Source organism: Syngnathus leptorhynchus, chromosome 13 (genome assembly GCF_054491065.1).
Source record: "Syngnathus leptorhynchus isolate UIUO chromosome 13, UIUO_Slep, whole genome shotgun sequence".
NCBI classification, from domain to species: Eukaryota; Metazoa; Chordata; class Actinopteri; order Syngnathiformes; family Syngnathidae; genus Syngnathus; species Syngnathus leptorhynchus.
Window position 1 is genome coordinate 6,098,139 of NC_141207.1, and position 17,015 is coordinate 6,115,153.

A 17,015-nucleotide genomic window follows, 5' to 3' on the forward strand; every position below is an offset into this window, starting at 1 on the left:
CTTATTAAAATGCAAAATTTTGTACCTGCCAACTGAAGTGGAACTTTCCGGCCTACATTTCCCAGCGTTCATTGCGCGCATGTCAACGTCTTCTCCAGCTGTTCGTAACCAAAAGGGCATGCTGGGAAACGAAGTATTTTTCTACCATCTCCCGCATTTCACGCAGCTTTCGCGAGATTTCCTCCAGTCTGGTTCCGTGTGGGGGAACATTTTCTGTTGCAGAAGTACGGAACCGATATGAAATCTGCGTACAGGTGAAGGCGGACGTAAGGCTCATTGGCGTCCGGGCAGTCTGTGCTTTTCGGCTGTCTGTGCAACTTCTGAAAGGCGGATGTAGCTTCCAGTCGCCCCCCTCCCTTGCCTGCCTGGAACGTCTGCATTGAGGTGGCCGCTCGGACAAGCGAGGGGAAAACTGGTAATATGGCACGACAGACTCAAACTATGACCCTATACGTTGGATATTTGCCAGCACAGGTGTGTCGGCGCCTTAGGTAGCCTTCGTCCCGTTACATTTGAAACGTACTTTTTTTCCGTTTGTACGACAGTGTCATTTTGCCAACAGTAGCTGTCGTTCGACACAACTGGCTTATCGAGCAAGGGCTTGTTAGTTCCAAACTGTTATTTAGCGGTGAGCTAACTGCTAGTTAGCCATGCCAGACGATGTCGCCCGTACACACGCACAAATACACACACGCCCACATACATGCACATAATCACTTCCATTGCGGGCGACGCAGTTTAGGCGACGTAAATACACAGGAAGTGGTGCCTCGGGACGCGATGCCATTGGCTGGGGGGAGCTGTCGATCTCCGCGCATTAGAATGACGTCAGTCGTTGGTGCAACTTGCCTCGGAATGGTTTTGGGAAAAAAAAGGGGGGGTCTTAATGTTCCACATATTATATGTTACATTCCGACTGTAACTAATACAACGTTGTTTTTTTCCCTATAGACTGTAACCATCGAATTTGTGGAGGCATGTCAAAGAAAAGAGGCAGGTATGGTCACACTGCAGCAGTTTTTCCTCCAATGGTGATATTAAATACATAAAATAAATGATGGTGCAGCAATCAAAGGTTTCTTTTCATATATTGCTACACATTACATCAAGGGTGGATAAACAAATTCCTTCCTTACTTTCTGCAATTGGTAGCAATGCCGGAAAAGAAATGAAGAAATTCTCTCTACCCAGTAGTATTTCAAAAAATACAACATCTTGGAGTTGCTGTACTTTCTGCTCAGTGTCAAGGTCATCTTAGCAGCAGTTGGTCTTGTTTTGAATGTGGAGGTGGGAATCTAGTGAGATACTTGTCCACCCAAAAACCTTTTTGCTTCTTTAAAAATAAATCAATACATTTGTACACTAAATGGCATATGTCAGAGCCCACCCTCCAAGTGACATCATAACAAACTTCTACTCGGCAGGAAGCGAAGCAGCGGTGAGCTGAGCGACGCCGGAAGCCCCGACCCCAACTGTATCCTAGGCGTTCGCATTCAGCACAACTGGCGCGAGAAGGGCAACCAGAGCAAATGGAAGGGCACCGTGCTGGACAGACTCAGCGTCAATCCGTCGCTCTTCATGGTCAAGTACGACGGCTTTGATTGCGTCTACGGCATCGAGCTGTTCAAGGACGAGCGCGTGTCCAACCTGCAGGTCCTCTCCGAAAGTGTCGGTACGTCTGTGTTTTTTACTTAATTTTAATGAATCACCTTTGAACATGCCGAACAATTTGTTTTGTTTTTTTCTTTTTCAAGCACATGTATCATAGTGAAAATGCGCATCTTTGTGCACAGTAAACAACCGGATCAAGATACCCCCGGGGGCCGAAGAGTTGGTGGGCAAAGCCGTGGAGCATCTTTTTGAAAAGGAGGACGGCGAAAAGAACGAGTGGCGAGGGATGGTGCTCTCCAGAGCACCAATCATGACTAATTGGTATTACATCACCTATGAAAAGGACCCGGTTCTTTATATGTACCAACTATGGGACGACTACGCCGACGGGGACCTTAGGATTCTGCCCGAAGCGGGTATGTAACTTTTTCTCGGAAAGTGTGTCACGGCGCACCATCTGACATGCATTCCATAACATTCCAAGTCTCATGCACTGTTGGCACGTCTACATTTATACACTTCTTTTGGAACTCTGAGTTATTTGTTGTCATTCTGTTATTTGTTTTGGTGGCAGTAATCGAGAGTAATTTGAAAGTGACTATTATCTGACAGTAGTCTTCCCTCACCATATTTTGGTTCACTTTTTGTGGCTTCACTTCATGATTTTTTTTGTAGATATCAAATTTGACATTGCATATTATTATTATTATTATTTTTTTTTTTTACACTGGCTCAGATTCACATTGCAAAAAGCGAGTGCATGAAAGAAGAGCATATCCAAATCGTGTTCCTTCCAAAACAGAGCTACTACAATCTAGATATGAGCATTGTGACCCCTAGTGGACAAAAACTAATACCTCCAGCTCACTTGCTTTTTTTTTTTTTTTTTGTATCGGCCTAACCGTAAATGAGTCGTATGACTTGTCTTGACCATGAGGAAAAAAAAAAAGTGACAAGTACTTAAACATGCTTTTACACTCGGACCGAAACTTGTCTCCCTTCTACTTTGTTCAGAAAACAAGCACCTGTTACCCGCCGACAGGAAGCCCGGGGAAGAGACTGAGAGTCTGGTGGGCAAACAGGTGGAGTACGTGACTGACAAAGGTGTGAAGAGGACCGGTCTGGTCATCTACCAAGTCCCCGCCAAGCCCTCCGTCTACTACATTAAATATGACGATGACTTTCACATCCACGTCTATGACCTGGTTAAAACCACCTAAGAGGAGAGAAGGTGAAAGAAAGAGACGCCCCCCCCCCACCCCCCTCGCTCAGCCATTTCTTATTTAAAGCCATGGCAGAGTAGTCAAAGCTTTTCAATTCATTTACGCCGTTTATTCCTTTGTACGTTTGCACAGCACAACTGTAGCGTTCGCTCTACTCGTCGTCACCGCAATTCCGAGTCTAATAGGCTATTTTTCTTGTTTGCTGACGCTGCGTTGGAATACAGCCCACTTCCACGTTGGCATTAAGTGGACGAACAGGGAGATAAATACATTGTGGAATTATTCTTCAAAGTCGGGATGAGTGGAATATCGCACAAGTGCTGATTACAAAAGATATTTAATGTTTAGTCGCGACTTGGCTATGTAATAAAGCGTTTTGTTTTCGCAGGGTATCTATTTGCTACTTTAACCACGGCGCATTCTTTGTACCGCTCCGAAGGATGATTTTTGCTTGCTTCCCAAATGACACTGCAGCCCACAAGAAGCATCAAGTGCCTTCAGGCTCACTTTAGTTTTTTTTTTTTTTAAATAGCATACATATCTCAGAGCAATCACAGGTTAGGGAACCAAATACTAAAAACTAATACAACCTCAGACAAATACCTATGATACTGTACACTAATTAGTTTTCAAAAAATAATGTGTGGATATAAAGGTTCCCTACCTGCGTCTTTGGAGATCATGTGTGATGGCTTCTAATTGTGTTGCATTCAGGTGTCTTCTCGATAGGCAACCTGCAAATAAGCTTGCAGTCAAAGTGGGTCCTGGTGCTTGTTGTGTTTGCAGTAAAAAAAAAAATATAAAAAAAAATGCAGTATGAACATTTTTAAATACAACCTATAATCTCTGTTGATATTGTGGGGAGCACTTTATTGTACATTTATATGTTTAGGTTAGTCCCCGCCTGCCCGATCATGATCTTCATTTACAGGCATGATGGTTAAAAAAAAAAAAAATTCAAGCTTCTTGCAGCACTTTCAGTATTTAATGTGTACAAGTTGTGTGCAATTGTGACTATTTCAGCCAAACAATAAACAGGTAGCTCACACCAAATCAGGTTCTAGTTGTGTAATTTCCCATTGTACTGTTCACCCATCTCATGGGGAGTGCACAGATGCCTGGAAACTCATTTTAGAATTTTGGATAGGTCTGATTCTTTTCAAGCACACACAAATGCAGATAATTGTGTAGTAGGGAGCGGTTGCAAAACCTGTTTTGATAATGTGAGACTCATCTTACGAAACCTACCTTGGGAATTTAATCCATCATGTAAAGCGTACAGTTATGTAATAGGCACAATATTAGACATGACTTCCAAAGACATAAAAATATCCATATTTTGCAACTGTAGCCTACCCCGGCTGACAAGTTGGGCAAGGTGTAGCCTCTGACATGATGACAGATGAAATATTAGGCCATAAAGCGAAAAATTGTCAAGGCGACACAAATTGAGCAGTTGGTTGTTTATTTTAAAAATTGTATATTCTAGCATTATGTACAATACCACAACCTATGTCTCTTAAATTGAACAACTTGATGGATGTTTTTTTCTATTGAAAAGAGGTGGGAAACTTTTGTCCTATCAGCGGCCATTTTAGTCCTACAAGTGAAACATATGACAATTGAACAAATATTTATGATTATGCTCAGAGTATAAGTGGACTTCTTTTCAAAATAAAAGATCTTATTTGCATTTAGAATTGCATGACTGTGTGCATGGAATTTTCCCCACCCCTGCTCAACAAGCTGCAACTCTTTAGAACAAGTCCGTTACGTGCAAACTTTGTGATATAGACGCTTGGATGTGTTACTGTTCACTTGGTGAGGTCTTTAACATATTGCAAGCCCCGAGTGGAATATTCGCTTGCTTTTCTCGGCGCCTCTGACAGTGTTGAAATGGACGTCCTCACCCCTGCGATAGACAAACAAAGATTAGTATTTAACATATGTACATGTACATTGGAATCAACAAGAAACTAAAGAGTCAAAAGTCAGACTGTAGAAGTCCAACTTTTGAAGCATTGCGTCACATTTATGTATGCATTTATTTTTGCCCACCAGAATTCCATGCTTGGACCGGAGAGAATTCAACTTTGGGTACTGCTGGAAGTTGAGCCTGAAGAGACAGTCAGATAGATTACACTCCATTCAAATTAAATCTAATGACATTCAAGTTTATATATCCATCTGGAGGTACCGAACTTGTAAAACTTTATGTACCTGCAAGCCAAAATATTTCATCCACTCCTCCAAAGCGGGCGGTATGGCCGCTCGAGCCCGCCCCAAAGCTTCGGAGCCCTGCTCGCTGGTTCCCAGGAGCCCGGAATCAAAGGCGACGTAAAAAGCCCCTCCTGCAATGGTGACCTTCGTGGCCAGTCTGGAAAATTGAGATGAACACAAACGTCATATTTAATGAAGCTAATAGTTATGGAGCACTAGGTCAATGTTTCTTACTTGTTTTAGCAAACGATAGATTTGCTCCCTGATGTAGGACGTTGAAGAGTACGAAACAAACCATAGCCAGAATAAAGCAAGAACTAATGTGTTTAATAGTATCGTGATATTAAAATGGACAGCTAACTACAGGAAGACAGCCATGGCTTCGCCTGTTTAAACTAGCTAGCTGTTAGCTCGCATCGGTTAAGCCGACTTCTACTACGGTACCAAACCACTGCACACAAGAAGAGGACCACTTACTTGATGAGAGGGAAAATCTTCGCCGCCATGGTCCACAAAAGAACGCTTTCCTTTCAAACCGACCCCGATTCTTGATTTCAGAAGGGCATCAAAAAACAACCTGGACTGAAGGACACAATGTTGTTTATTCAAAACACGGTGTCAATAAAGTTTCCCATCCAACACAGCGGTTTACGGCGGGTGTCGTAAAGCTGTCTCTTATTCTTTTACGTCAGTGGGCGTACCCATCCCTGGTATTGGTTCGCCTGTCCGTTTTCCGGTAACATGAGTACTAATATGTTTATTACGAAAGGTCGTGTGCCGATCGAGTTAAGGCTCCGTTTCCCAGCACAACATTCCCACTGAATGAAGCCCACAGTCTCACGGGACGTGCAAAACAAATACAATAAAATATACATTGATTTTAGTGTTTGAGTAGTTGTATTCACCAATGGCAATGTAAAAAAAAATCACTCGGTTCCACCTCCACTGAAGTGAAAAACAAGTGCTGACATGCACATACATGTGTTATGTCAGAACACTTATTGACAAAAGAGACAACAAAGACAAAAACAGAAAGGCACTTCAAGTTTGATAACTATGGCATATTCAAGTTGAATTCCTTCACATATTTTAAAAAATAAGGGCAAAGTTGTCAATTCTTATCTGCACATAACACACCCCTTTTTGCAGATGCCAAGAAGGGAGGGCTCATATAAAAACTGCCCCAGATATTCCATTCACTTCTCATGCACGGCAATTTAGTCAGCTGGGTGTTTATACTTCCCAACTTATTTAGATTATAGTTTACAACATGAAAACGTTGACTAAAGTCCTTCTGGCAAGTGTTACTGTGGCTCTAATCGCCGTCAAGTGGAATGAGCCCACGTTCAATGCAGGTAAGTTACGTCTCTTCTGCACACTTAAAAAAAATAGTCATAAAACAATGTTTTGACTCAAATAAAACGTCAATGTGATTGATACAATGTCATTATGTATAAAACTACATTTTCTACTTACAGTGGAATTTTGATTTGGTGCTACTTATGGAAAAACATCTAAGTAGTACTGTATTTGCAACTTTTTGTTTGTTTCAAAAGTCAATGTTACAAGACAATGCTAGAAATTGGGTGCAATAGTGGATGTCGTAAACAGAAATGTTTACTCTCTCTTGTGGTGAAAAAAACCCAACAAAAACGATTGAGGTAAATTCATATGGCGTTATTAAATAAAAAAAAAAATAGTGTATATTACACAAGTTACATTTTTGATTAGACATGTTCTGGAAGTCACTGTCCACTTACACAAGTGCACAGTGACTTTTTGAACACGCTCTAATATTCTTAATTCAAATAAAATCGATGTTTTCATTACAAAGCACATTCATTTATTAAAACTGCTGCACAAACATACATAATTCCATCTTCTACATGGAGGCACATAATTACCAACAGACAATTTTTTCGTGACTCACTCACCTCAGTAGAGCCGCCAAGTTGCTTGTCGGCACATTGTTTTGTTCGGTACTTCATTTGATAATTACCTGTCACGACAGCAAAAAAATGATAATTATAATTGGGTGCAATAATATGTGGGAGGGACAAAGTCACAATTCACCAATCACTGACACCAATTAACAATCAAAGAAGCCCGTTCACGAGAAATGACAATTATTATTTGACTATATTATTTTATATAACCTTATCTAATTGAAATACAGTACTGCATACTAATGTAATATGGTGGTTCCACCCCCTCCAGCACCAATTATTGTACATTCATTTCCTGTGAATTCTGGGTAAAGGGGAGCCACATAGTAATTCTACACTCTGTTTGCCAAACAAGTTTCTCTGTGTGTGACGTCAGTACAACTTTAACATTTTCCCCTGCGGAAGGGTTTGTGACGAGAGGTACACATTTAGTGTGTAATCGCACATTATTCGACATGCTTGTGACTCCGACCAAACAGGATTTTTCTCAAATGTGGCTTTGCGAGCACTGAAATGTAACTGTAGGATTTTTCATCGGGAGCATGGAAGGTCACAAATAAAATTTGATTTAGTACTAGTTCCAGACCACATGAAAATATAGCAAGACAAATCTAGTCACTGTGCGAATCGGACTAAAGGGCATTTAATCAGTAAATGTGAACAAAAAAAAAAAAAAAATAGGGTGTATGATCACAGTGTTTTTCTACTTCGATAAGTGACTGGCACTAAATTCATTTTGAAAATGGCAGCAGTAGAGAATAGTTCTCCTCGGACTTTGCTTGGACTCACCTGTCCCTGGGGTCAAAAATCGGATCTAGCATCGCACTTTAACCTACAACTGAAGCTCAACTTGAATAAGTCTGTTTTGTCACTTTGATATTACTTCAATAAATGGAGTGGAGAAAGCTCACGTAGCATTTGCTGTTGACGTGTTATGATAACGTCAGCAATTTCTAATGAATCTTGTTATCAGTGCTTCCCTTTTTGGTATCTAAATCAGGAGAGCTGAAACCTTAGTCCATCAGTATTACATCATAGATATCGGCAAATGCTTAACCGTCATGACTTTTTCAACGTCATACTGCAAAGGAGAATATTGGACGCGGACCTTTTTGGTTCTTTGTAGATTTGTTTTAATTTTGGGTTCAAAACATACTTTGTCATATTCTGTTGCTAACCAAAACAGCAGCAAATATAGAAACAGCTTCTCGGTTCTCTCGTAAAAAAAAAAAAAGAAAGAATAAAAGCGGATCTTAATACAAAGATGTAATGATCATACATCTTGAAATGTTCTTTTTTGTTTTTGCTATGATTTGAGAATCTCTCCGAGGTGCCAGGGTCTTGGTGACCGGGGCGAGCACTGGTATCGGCGAACAAATGGCCTATCACTATGCCAGGTTCGGCGCCCAGATCGTCATTACCGCAAGGAGGGAAAACGTCTTACAGAAGGTGAGTCAAAGGGTGGACAACAACCTCCGCGTTGGCCAACCGTTGTGGTGTGACCACTAGGTGGCGGAAACGTGTCTGAGCATGGGAGCGCAGAAGGCCCTGTACATATCAGCGGACATGAGCAGTGACACTGACCCGGAGAGAGTGGTCGATTTTGCTCTGGACCATCTAGGAGGTCTGGACCACCTGGTTCTCAACCACATTGGACCAAGCCCCTTCAGCATGTGGGAGGGGGACGTGGAGCACCTCAGGTGGCTGATGAAGGTAAACTATGACATTGCAACAACATACTTTTTCATCGATTATCTTCAAATAATCCGAAAGAAAGCTATGATTTCGCTAATAGAACAAAATTCCGTGTCTCTCCAAAAGGTCAATTTCTTCAGTTACGCTCAGATGGCGTGGAAAGCTCTCCCCTCCCTCGAGCAAAGCAAAGGCTCACTCGTAGTTGTTTCGTCGCTTTTAGGTTGGTTCACGACACTCTGACTCCATTTGACTTGGAATCATTTTATCGAAGGTGATTGTTAACACCCCCCCAACAGGTAAAATGACAATTCCCTTTGTGGCTCCTTACGTGTCAACCAAGTTCGCCTTGAACGGTTTCTTTGAGACTCTCTTTCACGAGCTGGCCATGAAGAGCAGCAACATATCGATCACAACGTGCACACTGGGCCTCATCGACACAGACTCAGCCATGGAGAAAGTCAAGTAAGTGCATTATTGCGCAACTCTGGAGCTCATCCGACCGTGTTTGCAGTTCAGGTTAAACCTGATTCGTTTTTTTCAAAAGAAATTCTAAATACTGAAAAAAGAAGCGCGTGTTTGATGGCAGTGATTCTTTGTCTCCAAGGGATGTCCGTCACCTAAGCGCCTACCCAGCCAGTGAAGCGGCGTTGAACATCATCAAGACAGGAGCCACCAGACAGCGGGAGCTTTTCTACCCTTGGTACGTCTACATCGTGACTCTTTTTAGAGATTTCTTCCCCGGGACCAGGGACTACTTGATACAGATGACCTACAAGTAACTACAAGTTATGAACAAATATTTACTAAAAAGTGATATTTTAAGATGCATTCTTATGCCGTTACTGTTTTTGTTTAATGTCACATTCCGTGCAACTGTACAAAAAAAACTCGTATATCGTATTAGTTGCAACTTTGACAGTCATGCATGTTACGTATGTGGCTCACTTGGATTAACATCGTATCCTGTCCAGATTTTGTTCAGTAAGATTTAGAATTGTGATGACTGTTTATGAATTATTTCTAGAATATTTCATGTTGCTTTTCACATTGAATTGCCTGATAAAACTTAAACTGATCTTGACATTTTGAAAGTGACAGAAAACCGAAAAAAAAAATGTGCAGGTGAAAAGACTGACATGAAATAAAATACATTTGATGAATTTAAATGTAAAAATCATAGTAGTCAAGAACCGGGCTTTGTAGTACCATGTATATCCACATGAGGGCAGTAGTAGCCAAGGTAGTGAAGGATTTCACTACTATCAGCAGATTTGAATTTTCCACAATTTCAGGCTTTCTCGGTCACACACACAAAATGTTGATACAATCAATAAAAACACGTTTATTTGACCTTATTTGTCCTCATTTGAATGATTATAAAACCTCCCTAATTGTATCAGTTCTGCCCTCCACAATTTCCTGCATCTCCATCCCTGGATCTTTCAAATCAAATCTCTGCTCTGCTTTATTTTGTCATTCCAAGCTGGCCAAGGTAGTGATTGCAGACTTCCAGCCGAGCGAGGCTTTCTCACCGGGTTTTCCTTTTGTGTCTTTGTTCGTCCCTTCCAAAGGCACCACGGGCATCCTGTGAAGCTGTTAGCTCAATCCGTCCTGGTGGTCTTTGCTTTATTGTCTTACATCCTCGAGGTTGTACCCTGCTGATGGAAATAGTCCCCCCATCTATCAGCTAGTTGTACTGTATGCCCGACAGTGAGTTGTCATTGCCGAAAAACTGAGAATGATAAGGGCATGTTTAGATATCTTGTACATTTTTATCCCGTAACAAAAGCCATGCACTCTTCTACCGCAATATTCCCCAAGATATGACTGATGTGGAGGAGTTATCAAACGCATGTTCTCTTTGTCCTTATCTTGACACGCTTGATGATTTGAGAGGATTGTGGAGATGGCATAATCCCTCTTCAGATGCTGGGGGAAAAAAAAAATTCCGTCTCTGTCGCAAATATGAGGAAGGGGCGGGGGTTAAGAGAGGAGCCATGGCCTCGGAGAACAGCCAGAAACACCTGCAACAGATTAGTGTCCCTAATGCAAGGTAATAAATCCTCTCGCCCTTCCTCGGCATCTCCATCTCCTTCTCTTTGCAGATTGATCGGGACGGGACACGGAAATATGTTGGAATTGGCGTGTAGGGTGCTCATATTTACTCTCCGCTGTAAATAGAGTTTGACTTCCTGCATGAATTTCTGTCCTACATGAGTGTCAGAATCTTTTTTTTATGATTGCTCCCCACAGGCGTCGCTGAAGTCGGCCTTGTTACTGTCAGTGTCGGGCAAGTTACTTCCAAAATGTAACATCGTATATTACTACAAGTTTCCATGGCGCTTAGCTTGTTCAGGGTCGCGGGGAAGTTGAGCCTAGCTGACTCCGCAAAAAAAAAGAAAAAAGAAAAAAGAAAAACAACAAGTCGCAAGTTGACACGAGAATAGAGACAGGCAAATGTTTTTATGATGTTATCCTTGCGTGACAACAGGAGATTTCCTTGGAAGATGAGATAAACAATTCAAAAGAAAACAATAATAAATGTAATAAGTTAGCGCAGCCCGATTGTAGAAGGAGATGGACAGTCTCAGATTTAGAATTTTATATTTCAGCCGGCAAACGTTTGCTGGTGCAGCACAAATGTCCCGTTTCAGACCATAAATATCATCTCCCATCCACGGTCATGATACTGCGCAACTCCAGCAATCACGTGGCAGCTTCAATTTATGATTATTTCTTGTGCTGCTTCTTTGAGCGCGAAGGACACCGGGTCCATATAATCCTCCATGCAGGGGTCAACCCTCCTGATTTTATTTTAGTGGAAGACGACATTCATGCAAGATAGTGCTTGAGATGTGAGTTGAACAAAAAAAAAGCTTCTGGACAAAATAAATTTAAAAATCATTCGGCGCTAATGCGACTAATAGGCACTGTCATCGATTTAAAAACCAACCAAGCGTATGAATTATTAAAGTCTAATATCCATTCATCGGTTTTTCAAGCCCAATCCGGCCATTGATCTACACCATTGTGCGCGGTGATTAATTTGGAAAAGAATGTTAATCTTCCTGAATAACGAGCTTGTGACCTCTGAAAAGTTTTCACAAAACATTGAGCTATGATAACAAAGGGCGAGAGTGAGCGAGAGGGAAAGGCGGGAGTCGGGGGGGGGGGTGCATTTCGGAAACCTGTGAAAGGGAGCGTCAGCGTGAAGAAAAAGTGTGGGTGTGAAGAGGTGGCCGAGGTGGCCCCTGACCTCTTTCCCCGAGGTCTATTCAGAGCGGCACAATGGTTGACACCTGTGTCTTTTCACCAGCACTGCTATTATTATTTACATCGGTTGCTCGCGGGGGGGTGGGGGGGGACGAGGCCGGAGATGGCAGCCTCGTGTCAACGCTGCCACCGTCATCCCGACTGCCAGCCCGAGTTCTATTCAGCGACGTGATCCCTCTTCATGTTTTTGCTTTGCGATGGTGCTGGTAGGCAGAGTCACCCCAAACATGGGTGGGAGGCTGAATTCTTCTTTTCCCCTTTTTTTTTGTTTTTTTTGTTTCATTTGAGGGGAGTCCAATTAACAAAGGATAAGAAGTGAACCGTAAACACCCTCAACAAGGCCCAACAAACTCTCTCACTTGCTCTCTTACTCTCTCTCTCTCGCTCCTCGACCCCCCTCCTCGCTCACTCTCTTCCACTTCGCTCACAAAAGGACGGCTCAGAGCTTACAAAGTGCCAATTAACACTGAATGTTTGGCCCTCGCGCCTCCCTCTCTGAACTGCTGACAGCTCTGGTGTTTGGGTTAATACTAAAGGCCTGCAAAGAATTATAATTCTCCTCCTTGCCCCATCCCCCCTCGCCCCCTCTCCTATCCTTTTATTTGCTTTCCAATGGGGTGGTTTTACAGTTCAATGAACAGTCAAAGGGTGATATAAAATGACTTTCCAAAGAATTTCATTTAGGGATAAGAGAGGCTGTGTAGCATCAGGGCAACAAGGGGCAGGGCTGGCAAAAAAAAAAAGTCTGTGTGTGGGGTGGAGGAGGACCCCAGTGAGAAAACTAGAAAAGATCCTTATCATATGCCATAATCATTCATGCTTATATATGTTGATAAAAAAAAAATATTCTAAATGGCATCATTCATCTCAGTAGCAATGTCCCGTATTCACATGCACTCCCAGCTACTGGATTGTCCCATCCGGGATGAAGATAGAAGCTCGGGTCATTCATCACTTACGAGACCGACGGCTCGGCTATGCTTGTTTTTCTCCCGCCAATAAATCAGCCGCCCGAATAAAAGGGCGGCCAATGAGATGAGGTGAGAGGGTTAAACTGGGAGAGAAACAAAGCTCGCTGGACGTTTTAAGGGAGCTTCTGCCGCCACTCAATTGCCGTCCCAATCTGGGCCCTCCTCTGCAATTTATGTCCTCTCGGGAACAGATCTAGACTCTCGTCTTTCTTTGCTCGCCGATGAGTCGCCGCCACATTAAACTGGGTTATTCTAAGGGATGCGTCAATCCGGCATGGCTAGAATGTGATAGAAGAAAAACAATGGATAACTGCTACTATTTAAAGGGCAAGTTCATCATGAGAGATAAGTTGACAGTCAGTTATATTAGCTTAGCTTAGCGTTAGGGCTTGAAATAGGTCAATACCAGCCACAAAATTACTGTTATTTGCCATTACGCTAAGCTAACATTATACCTGCGTATTATGTCAGAGAAACTGCTAAACAATGTGGTTTTACTCAAGTTACACCTGTGATGATGTAGCCGCTGTTCGTAGCTTAGCTTAGCATTAGCTCTTGATATGAATAAACTTCCATCTTGAAAGAATGCTATCTGACAAGTTATGCTTTTTCAATTACTTATTCTCCAAGGTTTTACATAAGATATCAATGTCAAACCTGAAGCTCGTTGCAATGTGGTATGACGAATGATAAATAGCCTGTATTTAAGACGGCGTAATTCAATCTTTGGGGATATGGCCGCTGTCTGTTATCTCTTAGCGGTGGGGTCAAAAACAGCTAAAACTTAAGTTTTGATAAAACATCAGAAGAAATGTGAAGAAAAGCCTACAAATAGTCATAATGTTAGGAAACATTTGGATTTTTCATATGGCTTGGGATGCCCTCTCTTGACTTCAACAAAGGAGCCGCGACGCTAGCGGCGCTATGGCACCGAGCCAGACTGGCTTTATTTACATTCAAGCGAGGGGAGCTGACATGACCTGACACGGTTCCACCAGTAAAGCCCGACTGGGCCGGTCCTCCAACCTCAACCTTGAGACCTTGGGGTCAAAACGATCTGCGGCGTTTCACAGATGAAGGTGACTGCAGAGACATGTGACTGCGCTCTTTGCTTTAAATCCACAGCTCTGGGATTGACTTAAGATAAGAGGAGCCACAAAATGAGAACTTATACCGCAGGGTCATGAGATGGAGAATTCAAACAAGAGTAAAGGAGGAATCCAATTTCTGTAATGCCTGACACTTGATCAAGTTACACACTATGTGCAGTTTATCTGAAGATTTATTCCAAAACAGGTGCTCCCCTTTGCGGAGCGAGCGGGCAGCAAAGCCTCGCTTGTCTATATAATCTGATCCACATTCAGACAATAAGTTCTCAGCTAAGCCAACTCAAGGTCAATGACGGGGCCGTGTCAAAAGAGGGTCATGAGAAAATTCGGATGAAGGTAGCGGCCTTCTTTGGACTCCATACAACAATTTCCTATTTCCTTCAAGATTCCTTCTACTACAGTGGGACCTCTGTGATGCCTGGCAGGACACAGCGGACCCGGACGGATCTGAATCAGGCTGCGGATTTTTGGACTGCTGTGCACCAAGTTTGGAGTTGTGACTGTAACTCACCCCCCCCCCCCCCCTTCACCTCCCTCCCACCCCCGACTGTGGGTTGGGACGATGCAGGACACAGGGGTGAATGGCGGGTCAGCCGTGGAAAAACGTCCTTTAATGTCCGTGTCATAGAATGAGGGATGGACGGAAGAGTGGGACAGAGAAAGAGATGGATGAGAAGGATCAGAAGGGTGGGAGGAAAGGGGTGGGATAATTAACATCATGATAAAGGATGTTTTTGGCCCCTTTCACACTGCATCTTAAAGGCAGCTTTTTCTTGTGTGGGGTCAAATTGCACATTTTTTGCTCATTTCCAAGGTACAATCAGAAGCATAATAGAGATCTGGCCGGGTAAACCTCCAACACTCACTATTAATCTTATTACTCACCATGAATCTGTTCCAGTCTCCCTAAGCAAAAGTTATTATGTGTTATGAAAATAAGAAACACATCACTCTACTATCATATGATACTTTATGAAAAAAAAGATGCAGTAATGGAATAATGAAATGGAATGTAAAGAACTTCTGGTACTTCAGCTCAATGGACATTGACACTGCCACATCTGCTTTGATCGGGTGGAAATTCGGACTTGAGAAAATCTGATGATAGGTGGACAGGTGGATGTGTCCAGTTTTGCTATCTGATTTATTAACAATTCCATATGTTTTGCGAGACACACAGCTGGGTGCATGCGGCTAGCTTTTAAGCTCAGCCAAAAGTGTCGCTTCAGGATTTGTATCAAACGGCGGTTCAAAAACACGCCATGCAGTACGGATACCGTCAAATTCGAAAAGTCATCATCTTATGAAAACCACTCCTGACACTTTGAAAAAAATAAATTCTAGAGAAAGCCAACAAGAAGGGAAGATACAGTGCCTAGCATACGTATGTAAAAGAGATCCCAGTTATCAAGCGAGAAGATTTCTTCCAGATTTAAGTTGTCAAAGTTCTTTGCTAGGAGTGATTGATGAGTGCACGGTAATTGTCCATTGTGAGGAGATGTCAGAGCGATGGAGGGAGCGCGTCACCTCGCAGCGAGAGTAAAAGCCGGTGAATGGAAGCGATTACGTGTAATATTCTCCATCTGGGAGCCATTGGCCCCGCAAGACAACTTTCAAAGAGGAGGAGAAAGGGAGAGCGGCAACACTAATTTGCGCAAGATTTACAAATCTCCTGATCTCAAAAGGTTAGTGGGCATCTTGTTGTAGTCCCTGAAATTAATCATTCGTGAGATGAATAAACCGCAAACAACATTGCGAGGATTAAACTAAAATGATAACTGCAGTATTGAGATATTGCCACAACAAGGCTGATTGCACAAAAACTCTCAATCGCAAAAAATAATAAAAAAAATATCCCCCCGTGGCGCTTCTGTTGGATTTTTGTTGATTTGTCTCGGTCGGTCGTCTGAACGCAAGCCACCCAATAAATGATCAGCGGTGTGTCAGAGGAGAGTAGCAGCCAGGTCACAAGTGATCAAAGCGTGCTGAGCGAGCGTTATCTGGTCCCAATTACATTCAATCATGGGCAATTTGGCAAAGCGACCGAGAGAGAGAGAGGGAACGCTAGGGCGAGCGCAAGAGGCCAGAAGAGTTGAGGTGGTCCCCCGCTGACATTTCCGGCACAAAGAACGGAGATCGAAATAGTAATTGCCATTTTTTTCCAGAACATTTTCGACAGATTAATCAATAACTGAAATAATCCTTAGTTACAGCCCTAATAATGACAATCTATGCGACCACGAAAAGTAAACCGCAATATATATGAATAAGCGGACGATTATATAAGTCCGTGATGAGACAGTGACTTTAAAGCTACTAAGGCCTATGAATAATTAATTGCAGCTAATGTTTGCCAATGTGATTATAAATTGGGAGAACTTTCAAAGCTGATCAGGCTCAAACAAAGGCTGGTCATTGTATACCAAAGGAGCCGAACAGACTATATTGAATGCTGATAGAGAGAGAAGAGATAACCGCTAAGGCTATGACAAAAAGGATTTCTCTCTGTAAAGATTTGTCAAGTGGTTCCCCTTTCCACTGATTGGCCTGAAAAAACCTGACCCTTCAGTGTCTACCTCCTCCTTCCACCCCCACCACTGCGCCCCCCCCCCCTTTGCCCTTGTGGCCCTCCGCCCCCCCCCTGCCTTCCCCCCTTTCTCTCGCTTGCTGTGACCCATCTTGCACCTCCCGAAGCCCACAACAGACGCTTGGTGTGTGAAGAAGGTCAAGAGTTCAGGCTCGGCTGAGGCTCCAAACCTCTCAGTGCATAGAGGAGGCCTGCCCCGTGGGTTTATAATTATCTGCCGTTGGCATTCGGCGCAGGTTCAAGCGCAGTGCAAGCGCTGGCACCAATGTGGGGAGATGCGCTTGGCTAAACACTTGCTGATTAGTTGTCCCTAATTGTCACTTTCCTCTTCCTGTTACCTTTCGTTCCGACTGTCTGCCACCCTCCACCTCGGCGCTTTC

The 17,015-nt window shown here is 42.9% G+C and overlaps 3 protein-coding genes across 3 annotated transcripts in view; 2 read left to right on the forward strand and 1 right to left on the reverse strand.

The window, feature by feature from the left end:
• Positions 1-116: 116 nt before the first annotated feature.
• On the forward strand, positions 117-3,671 carry LOC147047146 (spindlin-Z). Its single transcript, XM_085927642.1, has 5 exons — positions 117-415; positions 952-997; positions 1,425-1,672; positions 1,794-2,027; positions 2,626-3,671. Exons 2-5 carry the CDS (start codon positions 978-980, stop codon positions 2,829-2,831), a joined length of 708 nt encoding a protein of 235 aa, XP_085783768.1. The 5' UTR covers positions 117-415; positions 952-977; the 3' UTR covers positions 2,832-3,671.
• A 375-nt stretch (positions 3,672-4,046) lies between these two features.
• micos13 (mitochondrial contact site and cristae organizing system subunit 13) overlaps positions 4,047-17,015 on the reverse strand; it is a 32,168-nt gene continuing 19,199 nt past the window's right edge. Inside the window, exons 5-9 of the mRNA XM_085927643.1 lie at positions 6,989-7,053; positions 5,532-5,636; positions 5,055-5,211; positions 4,893-4,950; positions 4,047-4,746 (exon numbers count right to left, since the gene is read on the reverse strand). Coding sequence (XP_085783769.1) covers positions 4,649-4,746; positions 4,893-4,950; positions 5,055-5,211; positions 5,532-5,560 — 342 coding nt within the window. The 5' untranslated portion in view covers positions 5,561-5,636; positions 6,989-7,053 and the 3' untranslated portion in view covers positions 4,047-4,648. The remainder of the gene's footprint in view (positions 4,747-4,892; positions 4,951-5,054; positions 5,212-5,531; positions 5,637-6,988; positions 7,054-17,015) is intronic.
• On the forward strand, positions 6,251-10,045 carry hsd11b1la (hydroxysteroid (11-beta) dehydrogenase 1-like a). Its single transcript, XM_085927640.1, has 6 exons — positions 6,251-6,409; positions 8,319-8,449; positions 8,510-8,713; positions 8,822-8,915; positions 8,992-9,157; positions 9,300-10,045. The coding sequence occupies exons 1-6, from the start codon at positions 6,325-6,327 to the stop codon at positions 9,472-9,474; spliced, it is 855 nt and encodes a 284-aa protein (XP_085783766.1). The 5' UTR covers positions 6,251-6,324; the 3' UTR covers positions 9,475-10,045.

What these genes read in the sequence shown, in the direction of transcription:
- LOC147047146 (XM_085927642.1), top strand. Translation starts at nt 978, where the DNA reads ATGTCAAAGAAAAGAGGCAG. An exon ending in GGTCCTCTCCGAAAGTGTCG is followed by an intron (nt 1,673 to 1,793) that starts GTACGTCTGTGT and finishes CTTTGTGCACAG; the next exon opens with TAAACAACCGGATCAAGATA. An exon ending in TAGGATTCTGCCCGAAGCGG is followed by an intron (nt 2,028 to 2,625) that starts GTATGTAACTTT and finishes TACTTTGTTCAG; the next exon opens with AAAACAAGCACCTGTTACCC.
- hsd11b1la (XM_085927640.1), top strand. Translation starts at nt 6,325, where the DNA reads ATGAAAACGTTGACTAAAGTCCTTCTGGCAAGTGTTACTGTGGCTCTA. An exon ending in AGTTGTTTCGTCGCTTTTAG is followed by an intron (nt 8,916 to 8,991) that starts GTTGGTTCACGA and finishes CCCCCCCAACAG; the next exon opens with GTAAAATGACAATTCCCTTT. An exon ending in TCAGCCATGGAGAAAGTCAA is followed by an intron (nt 9,158 to 9,299) that starts GTAAGTGCATTA and finishes TTTGTCTCCAAG; the next exon opens with GGATGTCCGTCACCTAAGCG.